At 49.7% G+C, this 21193-nt stretch overlaps 2 protein-coding genes across 3 annotated transcripts in view; both read left to right on the plus strand.

Moving 5' to 3' along the window:
- Window positions 1–21193, plus strand: part of LOC147235142 (titin-like) — a 155954-nt gene that overhangs the window by 33562 nt on the left and 101199 nt on the right. The window contains exons 47-74 of one of the 2 annotated variants that reach the window (XM_086146018.1): window positions 56–337; window positions 768–1046; window positions 1567–1845; window positions 5378–5659; window positions 5987–6265; window positions 6348–6629; window positions 6704–6982; window positions 7074–7361; window positions 7452–7730; window positions 7806–8087; window positions 8194–8472; window positions 10272–10562; window positions 11599–11886; window positions 12005–12136; window positions 12688–12970; window positions 13298–13481; window positions 13760–13840; window positions 14381–14648; window positions 14744–14761; window positions 15659–15712; window positions 15803–15847; window positions 16487–16546; window positions 16647–16715; window positions 16963–17034; window positions 17191–17244; window positions 17672–17866; window positions 18239–18328; window positions 18483–18566. In XM_086146018.1, the coding sequence (XP_086002144.1) occupies window positions 56–337; window positions 768–1046; window positions 1567–1845; window positions 5378–5659; window positions 5987–6265; window positions 6348–6629; window positions 6704–6982; window positions 7074–7361; window positions 7452–7730; window positions 7806–8087; window positions 8194–8472; window positions 10272–10562; window positions 11599–11886; window positions 12005–12136; window positions 12688–12970; window positions 13298–13481; window positions 13760–13840; window positions 14381–14648; window positions 14744–14761; window positions 15659–15712; window positions 15803–15847; window positions 16487–16546; window positions 16647–16715; window positions 16963–17034; window positions 17191–17244; window positions 17672–17866; window positions 18239–18328; window positions 18483–18566 (5358 nt within the window). Of the gene's footprint in view, window positions 1–55; window positions 338–767; window positions 1047–1566; window positions 1846–5377; window positions 5660–5986; window positions 6266–6347; window positions 6630–6703; window positions 6983–7073; window positions 7362–7451; window positions 7731–7805; window positions 8088–8193; window positions 8473–10271; window positions 10563–11598; window positions 11887–12004; window positions 12137–12687; window positions 12971–13297; window positions 13482–13759; window positions 13841–14380; window positions 14649–14743; window positions 14762–15658; window positions 15713–15802; window positions 15848–16486; window positions 16547–16646; window positions 16716–16962; window positions 17035–17190; window positions 17245–17671; window positions 17867–18238; window positions 18329–18482; window positions 18567–18808; window positions 19505–21193 lie in introns of both variants that reach the window. The other variant, XM_086146019.1, reaches the window with a different exon arrangement.
- LOC147235143 (titin-like) lies at window positions 2427–4818 on the plus strand. The gene is made up of 7 exons (XM_086146071.1): window positions 2427–2613; window positions 2691–2969; window positions 3054–3335; window positions 3423–3698; window positions 3776–4054; window positions 4144–4382; window positions 4558–4818. Exons 1-7 carry the CDS (start codon window positions 2427–2429, stop codon window positions 4816–4818), a joined length of 1803 nt encoding a protein of 600 aa, XP_086002197.1.

The following is a 21193-nucleotide window of genomic DNA, read 5'->3' on the forward strand; positions in this document are numbered from 1 at the left end:
CGATCTTTTTACATAACCTCTTGGCTTTATCATGTTTGCTGCTGTTAATTCACAGAATCCCCGACATTTACCACGAAGTTTGAGCCATCGAGGCTGTTGAGATCGGGACAATCTCTCAAGTTGTCCTGCAAAGTGCAGGGCACCCCCGTCATTTCTACCTCATGGTTGAGGAATGGGGAAGAGATAAAGACAGACCCCAGACACACGATATCGTTCGATGGCTCGCTGGCGTATCTGGAGATAGACAGCTGTGCGGTGGAAGACAGCGGGGATTATGTCTGCGTGGCATCCAGCGATGCCGGCAGAGACCAGTGTAGCAGCTCGGTCACAGTGAAAGGTTTGTTTCCCGTCCAAACTGTAGACATCCGTCTGATCCACACTGTTTTGGAAAGATGTAGACGCTCCTTCCAAGAAGCGCTTGGTCGAAGCTTTCTAGGTTTAGCGTTTAGTTCATCAGCGAGGGAGCATGTAGTCGGTGAACCGGTGAATCCCGCATTAAACACTCAGTCTTTTATAGCGGGCGGCGGGAGCATGTCTTCCGGGGTTAGTAGCCAAGGCGGCCCGTCGGGTCAGAGAGGAGAACCTCTGTCATGTTCAGTCCATACAAGATACCGGAGGACTGACAGACGAGGGACCAAAGTCACTAAAGCCCTCGGAAACCGCCGATGAGAGTCGGGCATCTTGACTGTTTCTAGCGGCGATGTGGATCAGACAGAAACCCCGACTGTCCTCTTGATGTCTTGACACTTATCATTTCTTCCCCGTAGAACCTCCTTTGTTTGTGAGGCCGTTTGAATTCTGTCAGCTTTTGCCAGGAGCCGACATTATTTTGGAGGGAAGTATTTCGGGCTCCGCTCCGTTTGAAGTCAGTATTTTCTGCAATGATAAGCTGGTCAGAAATGACAAAAGGCATAAGATCAGTGTTGAGGACGACACCGTCAAGCTTCAGATCACAAACTGTGAAAGTGGAGACGCAGGAACAATCCGCTGCTGCGTCGCAAATGATGTTGGAGACACATCTTGCACTTGCCAGATTTCTCTCAAAGGTTAGTTCAAGGACTCTGATTTATCCACATCCGCTTTTGGACCTGGCGGGTCTAAAAGTGAAGCCCGGGTCATCCCGTAAAAGCCGGGTCGATGTGATTGGCTCAGACCGAGCGTTCGGAGTCCCGTCTTAGAAAATTCTACAACCGAGTCCAGGTGACATCAAATTCCTGTAAATTCGGCAATTGACGTGAACCCTGAGTTCGACTTCGGATGTTTCTATTATTTGATAATGAGATGAACATTCGCCATTTTTCTCATTTCGTCTGGTACGATCCGGATGCATGCACTTCCCTTCAAGGAGATGTTTTCCCATCGTATTCTAAAAGTAGTCCCACCGGAACGGTTTCACAAAAAAACTGAATTATTGACCGACCAGTGACAGGCTAACATTGATGGGCTTTATTTTTTTGTGTTATTTAATTGTGTCATAAAAGTCGTGTGAGCGGTTTCTTCTCCGGGCAGCGTCGACGTCTGCGACGTGGACACTTTGCAGTCTGATAACTGGTCTTTTCCCACTAGAACCGCCGTCGTTTGTCGAGAGTCTAGCGGACGTGTCGTGCACTGCGGGGTCAGAGGTCACCATGAAGTGCAAATTGTCCGGGTCACTTCCCCTGAACGTCTGCTGGATCAAGGATGACCGTGAGGTCACGGACGATGAGCACATTAAGACCTCCTTTGAGAACAACACTGTCACACTTACTTTGGAAAATGCTCAATTGTCACACGGCGGGAAATATTTCTGCCAGGCGACCAATGACGCCGGGACTCGGAGATGTGCCGCCGTCCTCCTCGTAACAGGTTTGTCGGATCTTCGTGGCTCTGCTTCCTTGTTAATGGCTGCTGTCTTTCTCTTGCGCTTCTCTGGTACTAACACCGTCCTCATCGCTCATTCCGGTCACTTGTGTTCTCCCAGAACCAGCGAGGATTTTAGAGCATACCGAGTCTGTCGGCGTCACGCAGGGCGACCCGGCCACGCTGCACTGCAGGTTCTCGGGAACTAAACCGCTGAGGTCCAAGTGGACCAGGGGGGGGAAGGAGCTGAGAACAGGCCAGAGATACAAAGTGCAGTGCTCGGACACCGGCTCTGCGCTAACAATCGTTAAATCGGAGAAAGGAGACGCCGGCGACTACGTCTTTGAGGTCGTGAATGACGCCGGACGCAGCTCTTGTCAGGCGGAAATACTTGTCTTGGGTTAGTTCTTCTTCAGCGTCTTTGACAAGTATCTTTTTTCCAGTCACATGCTTGAAAGTCGGTTTTTGTACTGTATTTACTTATAGATCAGATCTTTAAACCGACTTTCACACGAAAACTGAAGGAGATCGAAGGCGTCAAAGGCTCTTTAGCTCATCTGGAGTGTCTTCTGTCCGGATCCCAGCCAATGAAGATTCAGTGGTTCAAAGACAACCAAGAGGTCCAGACCGATGACAAATACCAAAGTACCTTCTTTGAAAACGTCGCGTTCCTGGAAATCCGGCGTCTCGAGAGCAGAGACGGTGGCAGCTACACCTGCGTGGCTGAAAACAAAGCGGGGGCGGTTCGCTGTTCCAGCCGTTTGTTTGTCAAAGGTCAGAGGAGGCTTTGCTGCGCTTGCCTCACGCAAATACGATGCCAGGTTGTGTGATGCGTGTTTGTCCTCCAACAGAAGCCCCGTACGTTCTTGAAATGCCCGAGTCTTTGAGCGTGTTGCCCGGGTCGAAGGCTAGGTTTGACGTCGGCGTCTCCGGCACGCCGCCGCTGACGATCCAGTGGTTCAAGAACAGGAAGCAGATCAGGTCTGACTTCACCTGCTCTGTGGTGAGGGACGATGTCTCCAGCTCCTTGGAACTCTTCTGCGTCAATGTGCTAGACTCCGGAGATTATATCTGCCACATAAAGAACGATGTTGGCTCCGCGTCGTGCAAAGCCACGCTCCTGGTCAAAGGTCATTTATAGCTTCTGCTCTGCATCAATTTAACTAAACTGTAAAGATAATGTCTTAAACATGACTCCCCTCTTTGGTTTTCAGAGCCGCCCAGTTTCATTCAAAGGCCTGAGGGTTTAGCAGTTGTGAAGGCAGGAGAGACACTCCGGTTTGAATGTAAGGTGGCTGGAACGCCGCAGATTTTCGTGCGTTGGTTTAGAGACGCTGCGGAGATTCAGCAAAGTCTCAAACACCAGATGCAATTTGTCGACTCGGTCGCCACGTTAGACGTCTGCCAAGTTAGTGAGGATGACAATGGGAAGTACTTCTGTGAGGCTCGCAATGAAGCGGGCACCGAGAGCTGTACCGTCAAACTCAAAGTGAAAGGTTAGTTTCAGATCGAGACTCTTTTGAAAGGTGCTGGCCAGCTGGAAAAGAGCAAAACAAAACCTGACTCGCTTTGTTATATTCCAGAGCCTCCGGTGTTTGACGAAGAGCTCGCCTCCCTGGAAGTTGTTACGGGTTTTGCTGCCGCGTTTGCTTGCAAAGTGGCGGGAAGCGCCCCCTTTAAGGTCACGTGGCTCAGAGAGAACAAACCAATCACATCCAGCCAAAAGTATGCTATTGTTGACGGTAGAAATTTGAGTTTGACAGTCCAGGACTGCAGACCACAAGACGTCGGTACCTACCGGTGCATCGTGGCTAATGAGGTCGGAAGTTGCACTTGCTCCGCGGCTTTGAGGATGAAAGGTTGGTGTTTCGGGTATTTGCACATTCCCGCTCGACTGCGTCGGCAGCGGTTTAACAATATCTTTCACTTCTATCAGTCCCTCCAACATTTGTTAAGAAGATAGAAAACATGGCCACTGTTCTGGGTGATGCCGCAGTCTTTCACTGCACCCTTGAAGGTTCAGCGCCCCTTTCCGTTCAGTGGCAAAAAGACGAGAAATGGATCTCGGAGGATCCGACGGTCAGAACGGCCCTTGAGAACGGAGAGGCCACTCTCCAGATCCCCGCCTGCGAGGCCCGCCACGGAGGAAAGTACTCCTGCCAAGTGGTCAACGAGGCGGGGCAGGAAAAATGCTTCGCCACGCTCGTTGTTCGAGGTATCTCTGTTTCACGCATGCTCCTCGTCCCCGGTGCCCAACGGAAGCCGGACTAACGGGTCACGTACCGTTTCTCTCTGGTGTCGTAGAACCGCCTACCGTCCACGACAAGCCAGAGACTGTCAGTGTGACTCGTGGAGATCCGGTCAGTCTGGAGTGCAGAGTAACCGGCAGTCAGGAGATGAACGTGAAATGGAGCAAAAATGGCAAAGAGCTTCAGCCGGGTAGAAAGTACAAGCTCTGCCATGAAAATCAGCACAGCAGTCTGAACATCCAGACAGCAGAGCTGGAGGACGGCGGAGAATATCTGTTCCAAGCCACTAACTCTGTTGGAACTTGTAGTTGTAAAATGACGCTGGTGGTTTTAGGTTTGTAAATTTCTATCCCCGACCGCGCTCCTGTCCGAACTGCATTGTTCCTCTACCTTTAACGGTCTGTCGATGTTTATTTAAACAGAAGAACAAGTTCCTCCGACTTTCTTGAGGAAATTAACAAACATTCAGGCTCTCATGGGCTCAGTGGCCACGCTGGAGTGCAAAGTGGCCGGCTCTCTTCCGCTATCAGTTGAATGGAGCAAAGGAAAACAAGCCATCACAGAGGGCGCCAAGTATAAGCTCCGGCACGTTGACAACACCGTGTCCCTGGAGTTGAAACTGAGCCAGAGCGACGACACGGGAGAATACTCCTGCACCATCACCAACCGGGCGGGCAGCTGCACGAGCAGCGGAGTTCTTACCGCCAAAGGTTTGCGTGTCCGAGTGTGACGAGTCTTATAACTTGGTTAATCTCAGAGGTTCTTCATCATATATTTTCTGTGTTGGGTTTTAGTGCCACCGCGATTCGTAGTGGCACCCGAGTCACAGGCTGCTGTCGTAAAGTCCACCGTAACCTTCAGAAGCGCCTTCGAAGGAACTCCTCCGTTTACGGTTAAATGGCTGAAGGATGACTCGGAGCTGGTCGGCGGGCCGTCGTGCTCCATCAGGCCGGAGGAGTATGCTAGCACGCTGCAGCTGCAGCCTGTCGCCATTCACCACTCCGGAGTTTACTCTTGCCAAGTTTGCAACCAAGCAGGCGCAGCGAGAAGCACCGCAGAGTTGTTGGTGAAAGGTTGGACCTTTTTCTTTTTTTGTCCACCTGCGTCATCATCACCTCAAATGTTTCTCTTTTTCTTTTTACCGCAACTCTTTATTGACGTTGACTTCTCCTCTTGACCAGCTGCATCGGTGTCCTTTGCAGGAATGTTTGGGCGCCGCCCGGCCGGTATGTGCTTTCCTAAACGATCCCCGCTGACGATAGTAACCCCGTATTGTTTTGACTTCGCAGAACCACCACGCTTTGTCCAGAAATTGCCTCCCGCTACCTTTGTAAAGCTTTGTGAAGGTCACCGCCTTGAATGCAAGGTCACCAGCTCAGATTCCCTGAAAATGTGCTGGTACAAGAACGATGAAAAGATAACCCAAGGGGACAACTACAAGACCATGTTTGTTGACTCCACGGCGTATCTCCAGCTGCGTTCCACAAGGTTTGAGGATAACGGCGTGTACACCTGTGAGGCTCAGAACGATGCGGGCAGCGTGAGCTGCAGCACTATCTTCACCGTCCAAGGTCAGAGATTCCACACAGCCCTCGTCTGTTCCGCAACCGTTTTTGGATTCGAGTTGCATGAAAAAGAAAAAAAAAAATCAAAATGCTAAAGCCTGCTATTTTTCACCTCCGGTTTCAAAGTTTACTTTTGTTTTTTTTTTTTTTCGGGGTGACCCTCCTTGTCATGCTAGCGTCTCAGATGTCCGCACGACTTCCGCCTGTCGGAGCATGAATTTGGATACCGTTTTTACATCGTACCGTGGACGACCCCGTCTCGCATGGGTTTGAGCTCGTGAGGACTCCTCTCTAACAGACAAGCCTGTTGATGTATCTCACCATATTTTCCAGAGTCCCCATCTTTTATCAAAACTCCAAACCCAGTGGAGGGTGTGAAAGGGAGAGATGCTAGCCTGCACTGCGAGCTGTACGGCACGCCGCCTTTCCAGGTGAACTGGTACAGAGACAGACGGCCGCTGGTGGAGAGCAGGAAGTACAAAATGGTCAGTGAGGGCGGTTCGGCCACTCTTCACATCATGAAACTGGAGCAGGAGGACGTGGGCCTCTATGAGTGCAGGGCTTCAAACAATGTGGGATGTGAATTCTGCCGCACTACCGTTAGTCTCAAAGGTTTGTTGGCGGTCAAAGGCCGTTTCCTCAGAGCTTTCTGCCGCCGTGTCTCCTCACCTCTGATCATCTCATCATCATCTAGAGCAACCGGCGTTCGTCAAGAAGCTGGCGGACCAGTCGGTGAGGTGCGGCGAGCAGCTAACGCTCACCGCCGCCGTGAAAGGCTCCGAGCCGTTGACGGTGTCCTGGGTCCAAGACAAAGATCACACTCTTAGAGACGGCGACAACAGGAGGATCACCTTTGAGAACAACGTTGTCACGCTGATCGTGCCCAAGGCCGACTCCACCACTGCAGGCAAATACACCTGCCAGCTGAGGAACGACTCAGGGGTGGTGGAGTGCGTCTCCCATGTCACGGTTCTAGGTTTGTGGCTCTCTTGACCTGAATAATATCTTAGTCAGCGATGCTGTCATTTCACCACCTTTCCCAATTTCCAGAGCCCGCTTCCGTTGTCGACGGCCCCGAGTCTTTGAATGTGAAGTCGGGAGAGAACGCGGCTCTCGAAATCACAGTTTCCGGCTCCCCGGACCTTAAAACTCGGTGGTTCAAGGAGAACAAAGAGCTCTCCGGTAGTGCCAAGTTCCAGATGTCTCTCGCTAAGAAAGTTGCGTGCCTGAAGATTCGGTCGGCCGATAAAAGCGACTCGGGAGAGTACAGGTTAGAGGTTTCCAACCCTATCGGCTCTTCCTCCTTCACGACTCAGCTCTCGGTCTCAGGTTAGTGGCCTTTTAGAAAGCGCCGATATCCGCAACCGCCGGGTCGCGGAAAACACCGTCTTACCTTTCTCTGATCTCTTTCGATCGATAGATAAGTCGATTCCCCCGAGCTTTATCAGAAAGTTGAGGGACACCCACCTCGTAGTCGGTAAACCCGGAGAGATGGAGTGCAAAGTCGCCGGCTCCACGCCGCTAACCACCTCTTGGTTCCACAACGGCCGGGAGATCAGGAGCGGGCCGAACTACGACATCAGCTGCATCGATAATAACTGCAGGCTGAGAGTTCCCAGGATCCGGATGGACGATTCCGGAAAATACACGTGCAAAGCCGTCAACGCTGCGGGAAGCAGCGAGACGAGCGCTTCGATGAACGTGACAGGTGAGTTGGTGTCAAAGGGACACGGGGTTCTTCTTCAGGCGGGAAACTCAGAGGTTCCCTGACAAACATCCTTCTCCTATTTGAAATCAGAGCCGCCCTCTTTTGTCCAAACCCCCGAGGCCAAGGAGACGCTGCCCGGCAAGAGCGTTTCTTTCTCGGCTAAAGTGAGAGGCAGCGCGCCGCTCAAGGTCAAATGGTTCAGGGGAACCAGAGAGATGCAGGACGGGAGGGGCTGCGAGATCTCCATGAAGGACGACCTCGCCACCCTGGTGCTCCACCGAGTGGAGAAAGCGCACGGCGGCGAGTACACCTGCCAGGTCATTAACGAGGCAGGAAAGGAGAGCCGCCCCGTTTACCTGACCGTCAAAGGTTTGTTGGTGCGACGGATCCGCCGCCCCCGCGGTCCGGAGTACGAGGTGATGTAACCGAGATTGCTTCTCCCAGAGCCGGTCCACTTCGTGAAGAAGCTGCGGGACGTGAGCGTGGAGAAGGGAAAACCTCTGAGGCTGGAGGTCACGTTCGCCGGGACCCCGAGAGTCACTCTGACCTGGAAGAAAGACGGCAAACTCATTTGGGCCTCCTATCAGTACAACGTTATCACCACAGACACGTCCTGCATTCTGGAGGTTCTGAACTCCGACCGCATGGAGGCGGCCGGTAGATACTCTTGCGAGGTTGACAACGGCGTCGGAAGCGACAAATGTGACGCACGAGTGTCTATTCTAGGTATTTAATGTGCTCGGTATTTCGACTCATCGATGGTTAACCATCTCTTATTCCCTGACAACTTAGCGGCGCCATCAGACTAACGTCTTCTTCATTTTCAATTTAGAACGACCGTACTTTGTTGAAAAGATGGAGCCGACGGAGGTGAAGGTGGGCGAGGCCGTCACCTTGCGATGCCGTATCGCAGGAACCCCCGACATCTCGGTGGCTTGGTTCAAAGCCGACGGGAAGCTGCGCATGTCGAACACTTGCTCGATGGACTTCACGAGAGGCGTGGCCACGTTGAAACTCAGCAAAACGACCAAGTCCGATCACGGAGAATACACCTGCAAGGCGGAGAACCGGGTCGGCTCGGCCTCCGCCGGCTGTCTTGTGACGTTGACAGGTGACTTTTGACATCCGCTCTCATTTTCTGTCTTACTTGATCACGTTTCCCCCTGAGACTTTGTCGGCCAGCAGGTTCAGAAAACACGGGCGGAATCCGATTCACGGCGCTACGGCTCTCCTTCGCGTCCTCGCGGTGACACGTAGAACTCCTGCGGTTACACTAACGTACACATGTCAACAATCTCTCCAGAACCGTATCTAGATGGCGTGAGAACCGGACGCGGAGCTCTGCATGGCACCTTAACAAAATGTTAACCCCATCATTGCTCCTCTCAGAACCCGTGCGCTTTATCAAGAAGCTGGAAGACACGACCTTCTTAGTCGGTCGGCCGCTGAGACTCGTCTGCTCTTACGCCGGAAGCCAGAGGGTCTCGGTCACCTGGAGGAAAGACGACGAGTTCATTTGGGCCTCGTACAAGTACAATGTGAAAACCACCGACTCGACCTGCACCCTTGAAGTCCTGAACAGCGACAGACCCGAGGCGGCTGGAACTTACTCTTGCGAAATTTCCAACAAAGCCGGACGGGACGCCTGCCGGGCTCATGTTAGACTGGGTAAAAGCGCAACCTTTTAACAACTGCATAACATGTTGCTGCTGACCGGGCGGCCATGACGCACGCTCTCTCGCATCCTCAGATAAATGCATGGCCTTCCACTGCATGCGTGCTCGTATAACATCATTCTAGTTTCACCCCTTTGGCACAAACTTTACTGCGAGACGAGGCGGAGCCGCGGGTTCTTCTCAGCACAACGGGATCTTAGACATCCGGAAGATCTTCAGGACCAGAAGACTGCTGTGTTTATTTTTAAATGGGCAACATTAACCGCTAACACAGCGCTTGCAGTTCTCTCCATTTGTCTTGTCGTGCACGAAATATTCCATTAACTCATCTCACGCTGATCCTCTCCTGCAAGTTAGAGCCTCTCAACTGTGCATGAAGCAGCCTGGAGTCGCTCTGGATTCTCTGCCGTCCCTGGCGTCTTTCTGGAGCATGTAAAGATCACAGATGTTCATGTCTGACTGCAACACTGCTTCTCTCAGAACCCGTGCGATTTATCAAGAAGTTGGAGAACATCCGCCACGAGCTGGGCAAACCCTTGCGCCTGGAGTGCACGTATGCCGGCAGCCAGAGGGTTAATGTGACATGGAAGAAGGACAGCAAGCTGATCTGGGCTTCTTACAAATACAATGTCAAGACCACCCACTCCTCCTGCGTCCTGGAGGTTCTCAACAGCGACAGAGTCGAGGCTGCTGGAAAATATACTTGCGAAATTTCCAATGCCGAAGGAACTGACACCTGCCATGCTAACATTCAAATAGGTAACACACTAATCCACATATCTCATCTCATTTTGCTCTACGCACTAATGCTGGTCTTCACTTACGAGTTCACGTCTTCCCGGAATCTCGAGGTTCGGGGTGAGAGGTGATTTGGTAACTCGCAGACCCGGATGACTCGGTTTGTGTATCCGGAGCTTACTTGTGATGTGCTTTTAAGGTTTATGAGGTTTATTCTCAGGGATCCTGAATAAAAGGTGAGATCGTGTTTGACTCAATTTGCTACTGGTGCTTCACCCTCAGTCACGCTGTTGAATCATCTTCCTTTTGTTCCTTTATCAAGGCAGTTCTGACTTTTCAATGTCTTTTAACAAGTGGCTTCTTCCGGTTCGCTTCTCCGTGGAAATCTGATTTTACAACGTTTTACTTCAAGCTGATCTCCAGTCCTGATAGATACATCTAAATGTCAAGCACCAAATCATGGCCTTAACATCTCTCCTCGCTTCCTCCCCAACAGACAGTGTGGTTCCTCCGTACTTCACCAGGAAACTCCCAGAGTCCTTGGTGGACTCGGTGAGCAAGTCAGTGAAGATGGAGGGTCATGTGGCCGGCTCGCAGCCTCTAAATATCACCTGGTACAAGGACAAAACCAAAATCTTTGCCTCCAAAAAGTACGACATCAGCTTCCAGGACAACGTAGCGGCACTGTGCGTGAAAGATTCTACCGTGTCGGACAGTGCCGTGTACACCTGCGAGGCCACCAACTCAGCCGGCAAAGCTTCCTGTCCGGTGTCTCTCACCATCTCAGGTATCTTCAGACTGTCTTCGGCCATCCGATCTCTTTCTGAACGTCGGGTTCAGTTGTTTTTTATCAGTTATTTTCTTTTATGGTTGCTTTGCGGTGACACGGGAGATCGAGGTGGTCTGGCGAACGCTTCAGGGGTCAGCTCTGGGCCCCATCTTGTATCCTACAGTGATGGGAAGGCAAGCACATGAGGTCTCACTCTGGACTATGATATTTGAAGATAACGTTATGATCGGCCGTGAGAGGAGAGAGCAGCCGGGGGGAAAACCAGAGAGGTGGAGGAGCTTCAGTAAGACAGAATACATGTATGTGAATGAGGGACCCCAAGCGGACCCCAACAGTGAGGCTGCAAGGTGGAGGGTCAACAGTCCGGAGCCCATGGAGAGGATGGAGAAGAGGTGGAAGAACATGTTACAAGCTGGTTGGGACGGGTGCAGAAAAGTGTCCGGTGTGACGAAATGGTATCAAAGTGAAAGGGAGGGTGTAGGAGACGGAGCTGAAGACCAGCCACGGTGGTTTGGAGACGATGAGGACTAGATGGGAGGCGGCGGATATGAAGATGTCACGAATCCTCCCGGGGACTGAGGAGGTTGGAGAGGATCGGAAATGAGTCCATTATAGGGACAGCACATGTTAGATGTTCTGCAGATAAAGTCAGACTGCGATGGTTTGGACAGTGGAGGAAGTGTGAGGCTCTGGGTAGAAGAAAGACCCTTGAGGAGAATTATGGATTGGGTGATGAAGGACGAAAGGGTGAGGTGGAAGAGTCCAGATGACAAGCAGAAGACATTCACTGTGTCCAGTATAGATCGAGACTCTTGGAAGGAAGGAGGACAGGAAACCCCTTTCAGTCTGTCAGTCATTCAACCGTTTTCAATGAAGATGAGCTGAAATATAAGACTCCTCCTCCTGCCAAAGAGAAATAACAAGTTGACAGTAAACCTCTGCATCGACAGGGGACAAAACAGACACATTTAATCAGTCATGCAGTTTTAAATGGAAATAATTTTGGCCGGTTTCTTTCTCTTCAACCCTTCAGAAAAGGCTACGCCTCCAAAGTTTGACGTTCTTCTGAATCCACTTACAATCAATGAGGGCGACAGGCTAACGCTGAAATGCCACGTGGGAGGCTCTGCGCCGCTGACAATCAACTGGATGAAGGACAGGAGGGAGCTGAGGTCCAGCGGAAACACCAGGATCACATTTATGGGGGGCACGGCCACCCTGGAAATCAGCCAGGCCTCCAAGACAGATGCAGGAGATTACCTCTGCAAAGCCAGCAACGCCGCAGGGTCGGACTTCTGCAAGTCGAGGGTCACTGTGAAAGGTAGCCTAAATACAGGACTTGTTTATTGTGCAGTTTGAAGTGATGTCAGAGCCCATGAAATGATGATTCTGGGTTGTTTGTACCAGTTTGTAAGAACCTGACTCAAAATGTCTTTCAGAGAGAGGAGCCAAACCGTCCCCGGCCGAACCCGCTGCTCCCTCTGCGGCTCCGGCTGCAGCTCCGGCTCCGCCCAAAAGACTGGACAACCTGTTCTTCATTGAGGAACCCCAAAATGTTTCAGTGGTAGAGAGTAAGTAAAATCTCCTTTGCCTGCGTCATCAAGAGATCTCTGGAGACGGGGAGAAATGTGAGGGCAACTCGTCATCTCCTGTTAACGGGCTGCTGGCTTTGGAAAGGCTACTACACCCGGGGAAGGCTTGTTCTGGTGCCCGTCTCAACTTTGGGGTCAAATAGGGGGTCTATCTGGATTGGATTTTAACTCGGCATAGGCTGTATGGCACGGCCTCCCGGTCTCCCGGTCCTGAGTCGACACGACTAGTTACTAAGCTTTGCTTGAGCTGCAGGCAGCAGGTGAGGAAATGCAGAGGCAGAAGTCAAAGCATTAATTGCTCACTTTGGAATTCTAGCCTGAAAGGTCACCCTGATGTCATGATGGTCCCAAGGACCAGAGGGGCAGAAACAAGATGGGCAAAAATACTTTGCAAGGCACTGTTAAATTAACACTTCAGTGCGTTCCCCTCGAGTCGAGTTTGGGACTTTTGTTCGACAAAGACGTTTTACAAGTTTCATTTGACATTTTTCAATGTTTTTTCTTTTGCTTGTGTTTTTTTTTTCTCCCAGAGGGTACAGCTACCTTCATTGCGAAGATCGGGGGAGACCCGATCCCGAGTGTGAAGTGGATGAAGGGCAAATGGAGGCAAATGACCCATGGCGGTCGTGTTTGCATTGAGCAAAAGGGCCAGGATGCCAAACTGGAGATAAGAGAAGCAACCAAGTCCGACGCTGGACTCTACAGATGCGTTGCCTCGAATAAACATGGGGAGATTGAGTGCAGCACCGAGATGAAGGTCACCAAGAAGGAGGAGGCAGAAGGACTTGGAGACCTCAGGACGAGACTGAAGAAGTAAGAGAAAATACTTCCTACTCCACTTTTTCCGACCGAGTACCAAGAGAAGTCATCTGCACATCCCTGGACGACGAAAAGCTCATTTTCCCATTCATACATTGGACCTTCTCCCTCGACGTTCAGGGAGGGGCAGAAAAACAAAAGGCGATATTTCAGTGGGGTTGTCAGTAGTTTATGAGGATCAGGAAGTCCTCTGAGACTTGTATCTTATTCATCAAACTGATGATTGGGACTTCTCCGCATGCCATGCCACTTTTTACTGAGTGCTGAATATTTGTACCATCTACGGCTGCTTGACGGTGACCATTGCCATCTTTGCGACAGGACTCCCTCCAAGCAGAAGAGTCCCAAGAAAGAAGAAGGTGTCAACATTGTGGCGCTTCTCAGAGGCCAAGAGCCTAAAAATTACGAGAACATCCTGAGGGAACACAACATCCATGACTACCGCGCCATCCTCCAGGCTGTCGAGATCTTGAAGAGGGAAAAGGAGGCAGAGAGCGCAGAATCGGTGCGAGGCCATGCCGACGTCCCGACTAGAAGCCTCGGTTTGATTTATGGTTGAAATATTGCAAGTAGACTCATCTCACACTGATGGCAGTTCAGTTTCAAAAACTCTGCATTTCGGTGTTCAACCTACAGCTTATGTACATTACCTTCAGGAAGACGCAATATCCTTTTCAAAGTTCTTGGATTTAGCATTCAACCACATATCAATGTCCAAGCAGCGTTGCCGAGAAGCAGCGTCGCCGAGCCATTCCGGCTGCTTCATCAGCTTTGTGTGTGCAGGAGTTGGTGCACGGAGGCCAGGTGGAAGAAGAGGACATGGCCCGACTCATCAAGCAGCTGGAGGGACGAGCCGCCTCCGAGGTACCAACGCTCATCCGCCTCCTCCTCGTCCTTCTTGCAGATCCTCAGTTCAATGCATCCGTGACATGTGGCCCATTGAAATGGCCTGTAAACAGCAGAAACTCAGATTAGACGCCATTTAGAAAAATTCATTGGAAAATAGCTCCATTTACAATTACTCTGACTGTTTTTGAGTGCACCTGTCCGTCCGATGGCGGCAGCAATGCAGTCAGGCTAGAACGTTGTCTTCATCTTCATCCCCTTGATGAAGATCCCCCACTGAAAATAGGAGGTGCACCTGACTTTTTTAACTCCAAGTTTTTTTGACCTCCAAGATTTACTTTATTGTAATAAATCACAGGAGCAGGTCCGCTAAAGAGGAACATGGATCCGTTCCATTTGGATCCTCCGCATCAGTTCTTCATCTTGAAACCAACAAAACCCTGAAACAAACACGGATGTTTTTCCTGATCACTCCGCTGTCGTGATTTTAGTGCCATTCGGTAAAATATAGAGGCCGTCCACCTCATTAGAGGTTATTCACCTGGATTTGACCCCCAGCCCGTTGCCGTGGTGGAGGACATATCCGACCAGACGATTCCCGAGAGCCAGACGGCCGTAATAGAGTGCAAGCTGCAGATCCACTACCCCGAGATCCGTCCCACCTGGTACAAAGGAACGCAGAGGCTGGACGACGGGGACAAGTACGAGATCAGCAGCGAGGGAGACGTCCACCGCCTGAAGATCAAGAACTGCAAGTCCAAAGATCAGGGCAACTATCGCGTCGTGTGCGGCCCCCACATCTCCAACGCCAAGCTGACCGTCACAGGTACGAGTCCGAGTCCCGTGAACCCTCCTCCCGTGTGCTGGATGCCACTTTTCATGTGGTTAATGTGTCTTCATGCTCCTCCGTCTTCTTACCAGGTGCCGTCCCAGAGTCAGGTAAGACACTGGAGGCTAACTCAGCTCACGCTAACCTCTTTGAACTCTTCCTTCATCCTGTCTGGATTTCCTGTTTCGTTCGTCTTCTTATTTTAACTCTTAAGTGTCAATGGTCATCACTTCCGTAAAAAACTAAATAAAACATCTAGACCAGCGAATGCTGCTATTTGGCTCCAGCCCACCAAATTCAGTTTCCTCAACACACCCGAAGTACCAAAGGTCGGCGAAAGGCTCACAGCCACCGTTGACTTGGAGCCGTCCTTTGACAACACGTCGTCACACGGTGTAAAGACACTGGGGAACCTCGAGACACCCCAACATTTGATACCAGGACTGAGGGTGGCAGTTCATAACGAAGGCTCACGAAACAACAGAAGAAAAGTCAGTTTCTCCGGGACATACATGTTCCGGCCTAAAACCAGTCCAGCAATAATATATGCTAGTCGTCGGGTGTTAAAATATAATGTTCTTTTGCAAGGACTGGGTTTCACAGAACTCCTAATCCAGCAAAAACCTCAGTTCAAGTAACGCGCTAAGAATCACAGCCCAAACCACTGAAGCCACTTAAATCCGTCATTCTGCGTCCAAAAGACTTGATGAAGACGATTGCAACGCTTTAAATACTGAAAATACTGAAATAGTCAAACTGTTCAGCGAGAGAAGCCGGTTGCGATATCTCATCACTTTTGGGAAAAGATCCCCAAAAATCCAACCTTGTCCCCAAGATTCTATCCGATCTTGCACCTTCAGAGCAGCGCGCTAAACATTACTTTCCTCCACCGAACGATCAGAGCCATAAAGCTTTCAGGTGATCGTGAGTGAAATCCAGTCGGTTGATACTGCAGCTTCACCTTTACACGATTGTAGTGAGTAACGAGATCGATTCTGAACCTCCAGACATCCCAGATTCTTCAGTTCCGGCTTCGCAAGCAGCTTCTCTGGTTCTCCAAGGTGAGACCGAGAAGATATGCATATCTTGATTCTCCCGTCACTCGTCCCGTTTTACAAATATCTTCTCCTGCTGTTGTCTTTCACCAAAAGCTTCCTCTGAGTTTTATCGCTATGAGGAGCACGCTGAAGTTTCAGGTACTGAGACGCTGTCAATCATTCTCCATCATCGCTAACTTCTTCTTTACAACTCTGACTTCCTGCCTTTCGTTTGGCTTTTTATCCACTGACACGTAAAACCAGCTCACCTCCCTTCGCCGCCGTCGTCACCACCTTTATATCCTCCTTTAACCGTCCACCTGAATAACTGTGTGAACGAGGCACCTCATCCATGTTCTCAATAACTTCATACCCACGACTTTGTGTCGCGATTTATTGCTTTCTTTCAAACCATAGACAAATGTTCAGCCCCTCGAGGATCCGTCAAGGTTCAGGTCTGGGCCGCATCTCTTTGGAACTTTAAAACACAGTTTCAAGCAAAAAGGTTCAGACTCAAGTGAAGATGAAAACGGTCAAATTGCGATGAAACAAATCACTGAAAATCAGTCAAAAGGATCGTCCTCGGCAAAATTCACAAACGTCAATTTAATTTCCGCTCCAGCCCGTGTCTTTTGAATATCTGATCTATTTATGGACCTTGATGGATCCCGAGTCCGTCGGTTTGGATGAGCGTCGGAAGCAGTGACTCGGAGGTTTGTGGAGAGTCTCTGGAGTTCCTGCTCTTCGCTGGGGAACCCTGGACTTTTCTCTAATGAGAGATTATCTTTAACGGCGCAGCTTTTTCAAGCCTGACCGTCGAGGAAGAGACGCTGTCTGTGGCTTACTCCACCTCCTCAGGTATCCGCACGATGTTAGGAGTCTCCTCAGCGTCTGCCGGTTGTCTCTGTAACTTCACGTCATCTTTCCTCTCTCTAAGCTGCATTTTCTCCTTCACCAGAGGAGAGAAAACCCGTGGAAGAGGTAATTGAGCGGAGGCAGTTTGAGACCCGGGAACTCGTCCCTTCAGGTATAAAAGGCTCCTGGCTGTCAATCTAAGCTGTTGGCTGCGGCATAACAAGCCTGCTGATAAGAGCCTCTAATATTTCTGCTGCCGGGTTTGTTGGTTGAACGGCTTCAGTTGCCAGCTGACCCTGACGCGGTGCTTCTAGCCCTGCTCTTCCTTGCCCTCTTCATAACCCGCGCTTGAGCCGCTAATGGCGTGTTTTGTTTGGAATACAGAGTCGCTTTAACGCAAACCCTCTTGATCTTTCAAGCTCTGGAGGTCCACAAGAGACCAGAGGAGAAACCCTTTGAACCTGCTCCTCCAGGCGCTGCTGCCCGCAAAGGTACCGCCGACTTGACACTTCCTCCTTGTCCATTGGAGGTTGTGTCTCAAGCACCTTTTCTTGTGCATCATACGATTTGTTTGTTTCTTGATTTCTTGAAAACAAGTCATTGCGCGATGTGTTCGCCAAGCTGAACTTGATTGTAATGTTTTAAAGTAACCGAAGCGGAGAAGCCCGTGCCCACATGGGAGGAACGTCCCGCCCGAAAAGGTAATTACAACAGATTGTTTCTCATCTTGGAGTCGTTATTTACTCGTTCTCTTGACGTCTTAAAACCGAATAGTTCAAAGTTAAATACTGCGGAACCTGCCGTGTTGCAACCGTATTTTTTGAATCCAATGTCGTTACAGTTTTCCAACACTTGTTTGTCATTGTGTTAATGTATGTTACAAGCTAGGCACAGAAAGCCTAGAGGTGTTCTTCCCATTGGAATGTCTTCTATGACCTTCATTTAATGTAGTCAGCTTGCTGACCCTTTTGTCAGTCTGCTGAACTCTGTACATGGACAAGTTCTATTTATGTTATTTATGTTCTCTGTATGTATCTGTGGTTCCTGTTCCTCTGTCTTCTGCCTTGCAATCTTGAAGCTGTGTGCTCCATGTTGACTCACAGTAATGTCTCTCTGTTGACCCCGAAGAGCCCACGCTATTCCCACGACCAGAAGCCGAACACGAGACGGTGACAAAGGTCACTCGTGAACCTTATCAGCCCGAGCCACGAGTAGAACACGTGTCGGTTCCGCCGGCAACCAAAGTTGAAAAAGTTAAGCCTGAACCAGAAGCCAGGACTGTTGAACCCGCTGAGAAACCACAGGAACGTCGCCACGAGACAGGTAACGTACGGTCTTGGTTTTGCCGATTGACTCGCTGACCGTCTGATGTGCTGTTTGGGGTCAATGTGCTGTGAGATTGAGATGTAACTCTTGAATCAGATGCTCTTCACCTCTAACCACTTCTTATACACGACCTCGTGTCAGGCGAGGCAAAGTACCGGTCGGCTTGTCCTTAGAGAAACCGACATCATCAAAAACAGAATGTACTGAAGTGTCCACATTCTTCCTTGTGTCTTCTGTCAGCGCCTCGCTGTGTTTCTTCTTTCACTTTTGTGTGCCTTTGCTTCGTCTTGATGTTCCACGCTCGTCAGAGTGGCGGCCTGTTGAATGTAATCCTAACCAGTGTCTGAAAACATCTCATGTTCTTCGAAGAACCCGAGCTACGCGTGCGTGAAGAAGCCGTTGTTCCGCCGAGTCCAGCAAAGTTCATCCCCTCCACGTTTGGACCTGTTTCAGCTGAAGGTATCGATCCCCAGAATCAGAATTTACAGTAGAATCTGATTTTACTGTCTTTCCAGTTATGCTGGTCTTTTTCTTACACTCAGCAAGAGTGGAATCTTTGCATTTGTGAGTCATTAATAAATGAAACTTAAACACCACAAAATCTTCTTTAAAGAGCCAGATTTCTACGGGCCGGAGGAACCTGTCCGTCAGCCACCAGTGCCCAAGGTTCCCATTGCTGTAGACGCTCCACCTCAAGGTACTGCTGCCATGTTCTCCATGGCTTTACCGTGTTTGCCGTTTGCCATGATGTCAAGGAACGTTTGTGGTGAAACCGTTGACTCAGTGTTTGAATTGAAATGGTGGTTGCTCTTTTTGAAATACCATCTTTGAATGTCTTAACTGTGCTGAGCGCTCGCTAGAGTGCAACTTGAACATTTGGGTTTCTCTTTCATTATGTGAGCGGGGAGTAACCAACTTGTGACTTCATGTTCTTTCAAGATGCCCGAGAACCAAGAATATATGGAGGTGGCACTGAGCCCCTAAGAGAGCCACTTTCACGAGCTCATGAAACAGAGGCAGAGACCCAGAGGTTTGATGCTGAAAAAGAACAACCGAAGGTTATGCAGGTGGCAGAGGAGTTGGTGAAGGCGCCAGTTCTTCCAAGGTTACCAGGAGAACCCCAGAAGGTAATTCAAGAAAGGCAAAAGCTTCCTGAAGAGCCTGAAAAGGTACCAGAACCCAGGAAAAAGACAAAAGAATTGCAAAGGGTTTTGGAAGAACCAAAGAAGGTGAAAAGACAAGAAAGGGTAGAAGAGCAGAAGACACAACCAGAGACAGTGCAAAAGATTCCAGCGAAACATCTCGCGGATGAGACAGAGCTTGTTCCCGCTGTAGCGAAGAGGGCTTCAGATGTCCTCCCGGACATTCCTGAAACCACAAAGAAGCCACCGGAGAAGCACCAAATCGCACAAGACCGGACGCCTGACCGAGAACGCAAAGAAGCAACAACGATGGTCGCAGGAGAGACAAAGAAAGGTCCTGCAGATCTTCCAAAGCGTCAAGAATCAAAAGCAGAACCTGAGCGACGCAGTGCAAGATCGGGGACGGAAGAGCCAGTTCTACCCGGCCGTGCACTCACTCCACCACAAGATTCAGAAAGCTCCGCCCAAATTCGTCCGGCTAAACAGCGACAAGGTAGATGGCATCGTTGGTGTGTGATAGCATCTTAATCAGTCCTCGCCTTGATAACTCGCCCTTTCTTTATCTAAGAGATCTTAAGGTAACTCTTTGAATGGATTGTCCTGATGTCTGCAGTGTCGTGTTGTTATTGTTGAGCACCACATAATAACCTTGATCCAGACAGTTTAGCATAGGAACATTCCAAGTGAGGCCATCGTAACAAACACAAGTAGCTAAACCAAAGCCAAAGACACAGACCAACTCTTTTTGTGGACTTACGTTTACACATCTAACAAACAGATAAGGGCATTGTTTCTGAGGAAATAGAGGTCAAATCCAGATTGAGAGCTTTCCTGTGACATGAAGGTGATGATTCCACTGTTACCTGGCACTAAACACTAAAGTCTGTTTTTGTGTTGTCTTTTGTGTTCCTCTTGGGCACCGATTCATGGTGCAAATCTTTAGTCTTTGGTTACACAGATACTCTTACGACTGGCCACACGGAGAAGATCTTTGCTGTGGAAGACAGAGAGGTTTCTTTGTTGAAGGACAGTCACGGCGAGAGGTTCTCGGTGACGGAGGAGGTCATATGCCAGCATGATGACATGATGACATTTGAAAAAGAAGTTGAGACTTCAGAACCAAACGCAAGAGAAAAAATCGCTTTGGGACGGGAGGCAAGACAACAAACTGTGTTTGCAACAAGAGGAGAGGAGTTTCTTTCATCATATCTTAAAGACCTTGATACTGAAGGCCAGGAGTTCCTTGAGGACAGTGCAGCTGAGTGCAGTCCTGAAGAGCAGAACGATGACGAGGCTTCTGTCGAAGAACAGGGCGTTTTGTCCCAGCATGAAGAATCTCAGAGATCCATCTTGCCAGACTCTGCCTTTACTGTCGAAAAAGGACGAATGACAAGGAGGAAAGTGTTACAAAGAAGGAAACTGAGGGAACCTGAAGTTTTTGAAGCACCCTCCTCATTTTCTGAAGACACGCTTCAACCTAAAGAAACCACCCAAACTACAACCGATGATGAAGCCAGCATTTTTGGAACAGTCACACTCCAAAAGAAGCCAGGCATTCCTGGAGAAATTAGTATTGCTGAGAAATCACTTGTGACTCGAGACATCAGTGTTCCAACCAAGCTTACTGCAGCTACTACAAAAGATACCACTACAAAGAAACCTGCAGCTGCTGAAGGATTCACTGGATCTGAGGAAATAGATGTTTCTAAAGAATTAACTTTCCCAGAGATAACTGGTGCTTCTGAGGAACTGCCTGTCTGCAAGAAACCAGGTGTTCCTGAGGAACTTATTATTCCAAAGGACACAGGTATTCATGGTGAAGTCACTGTTGAAAAGAAATCTGCAGTTCCTAAAAAAGTAATTGTCCAACAGAAACCTGCTGTTCCTGAAAAAGTCAGAGCCCAAAAGAAACCCTATGACCATGAAGAGATCCCTGTCCAGTGGAAACCTGATATTCCTGGGCAAGTCAACGCCCAAAAGGAACCGGAAATGATTGAGGAAGTCACGGTCCAAAAGGAGACCACTGTTACTGAAGAAGTCATCATCCCAAAGAAACCTGGTGTTCCTGCAGAAGTTACTGCCCAAAAGAAACATGCCACCCCTGAGAGGGTTACTTCTCAAAAGAGAACAGGTATTATTGAGGAAGTGATCCTCTCCAAGATACCAGGTGTACCTGCAGAAG

Source organism: Fistularia commersonii, chromosome 4 (assembly GCF_037954325.1).
Source record: "Fistularia commersonii isolate RoL2024-O1a breed Wild chromosome 4, RoL_Fcom_v1.0, whole genome shotgun sequence".
In the NCBI taxonomy this organism is placed as follows: domain Eukaryota; kingdom Metazoa; phylum Chordata; class Actinopteri; order Syngnathiformes; family Fistulariidae; genus Fistularia; species Fistularia commersonii.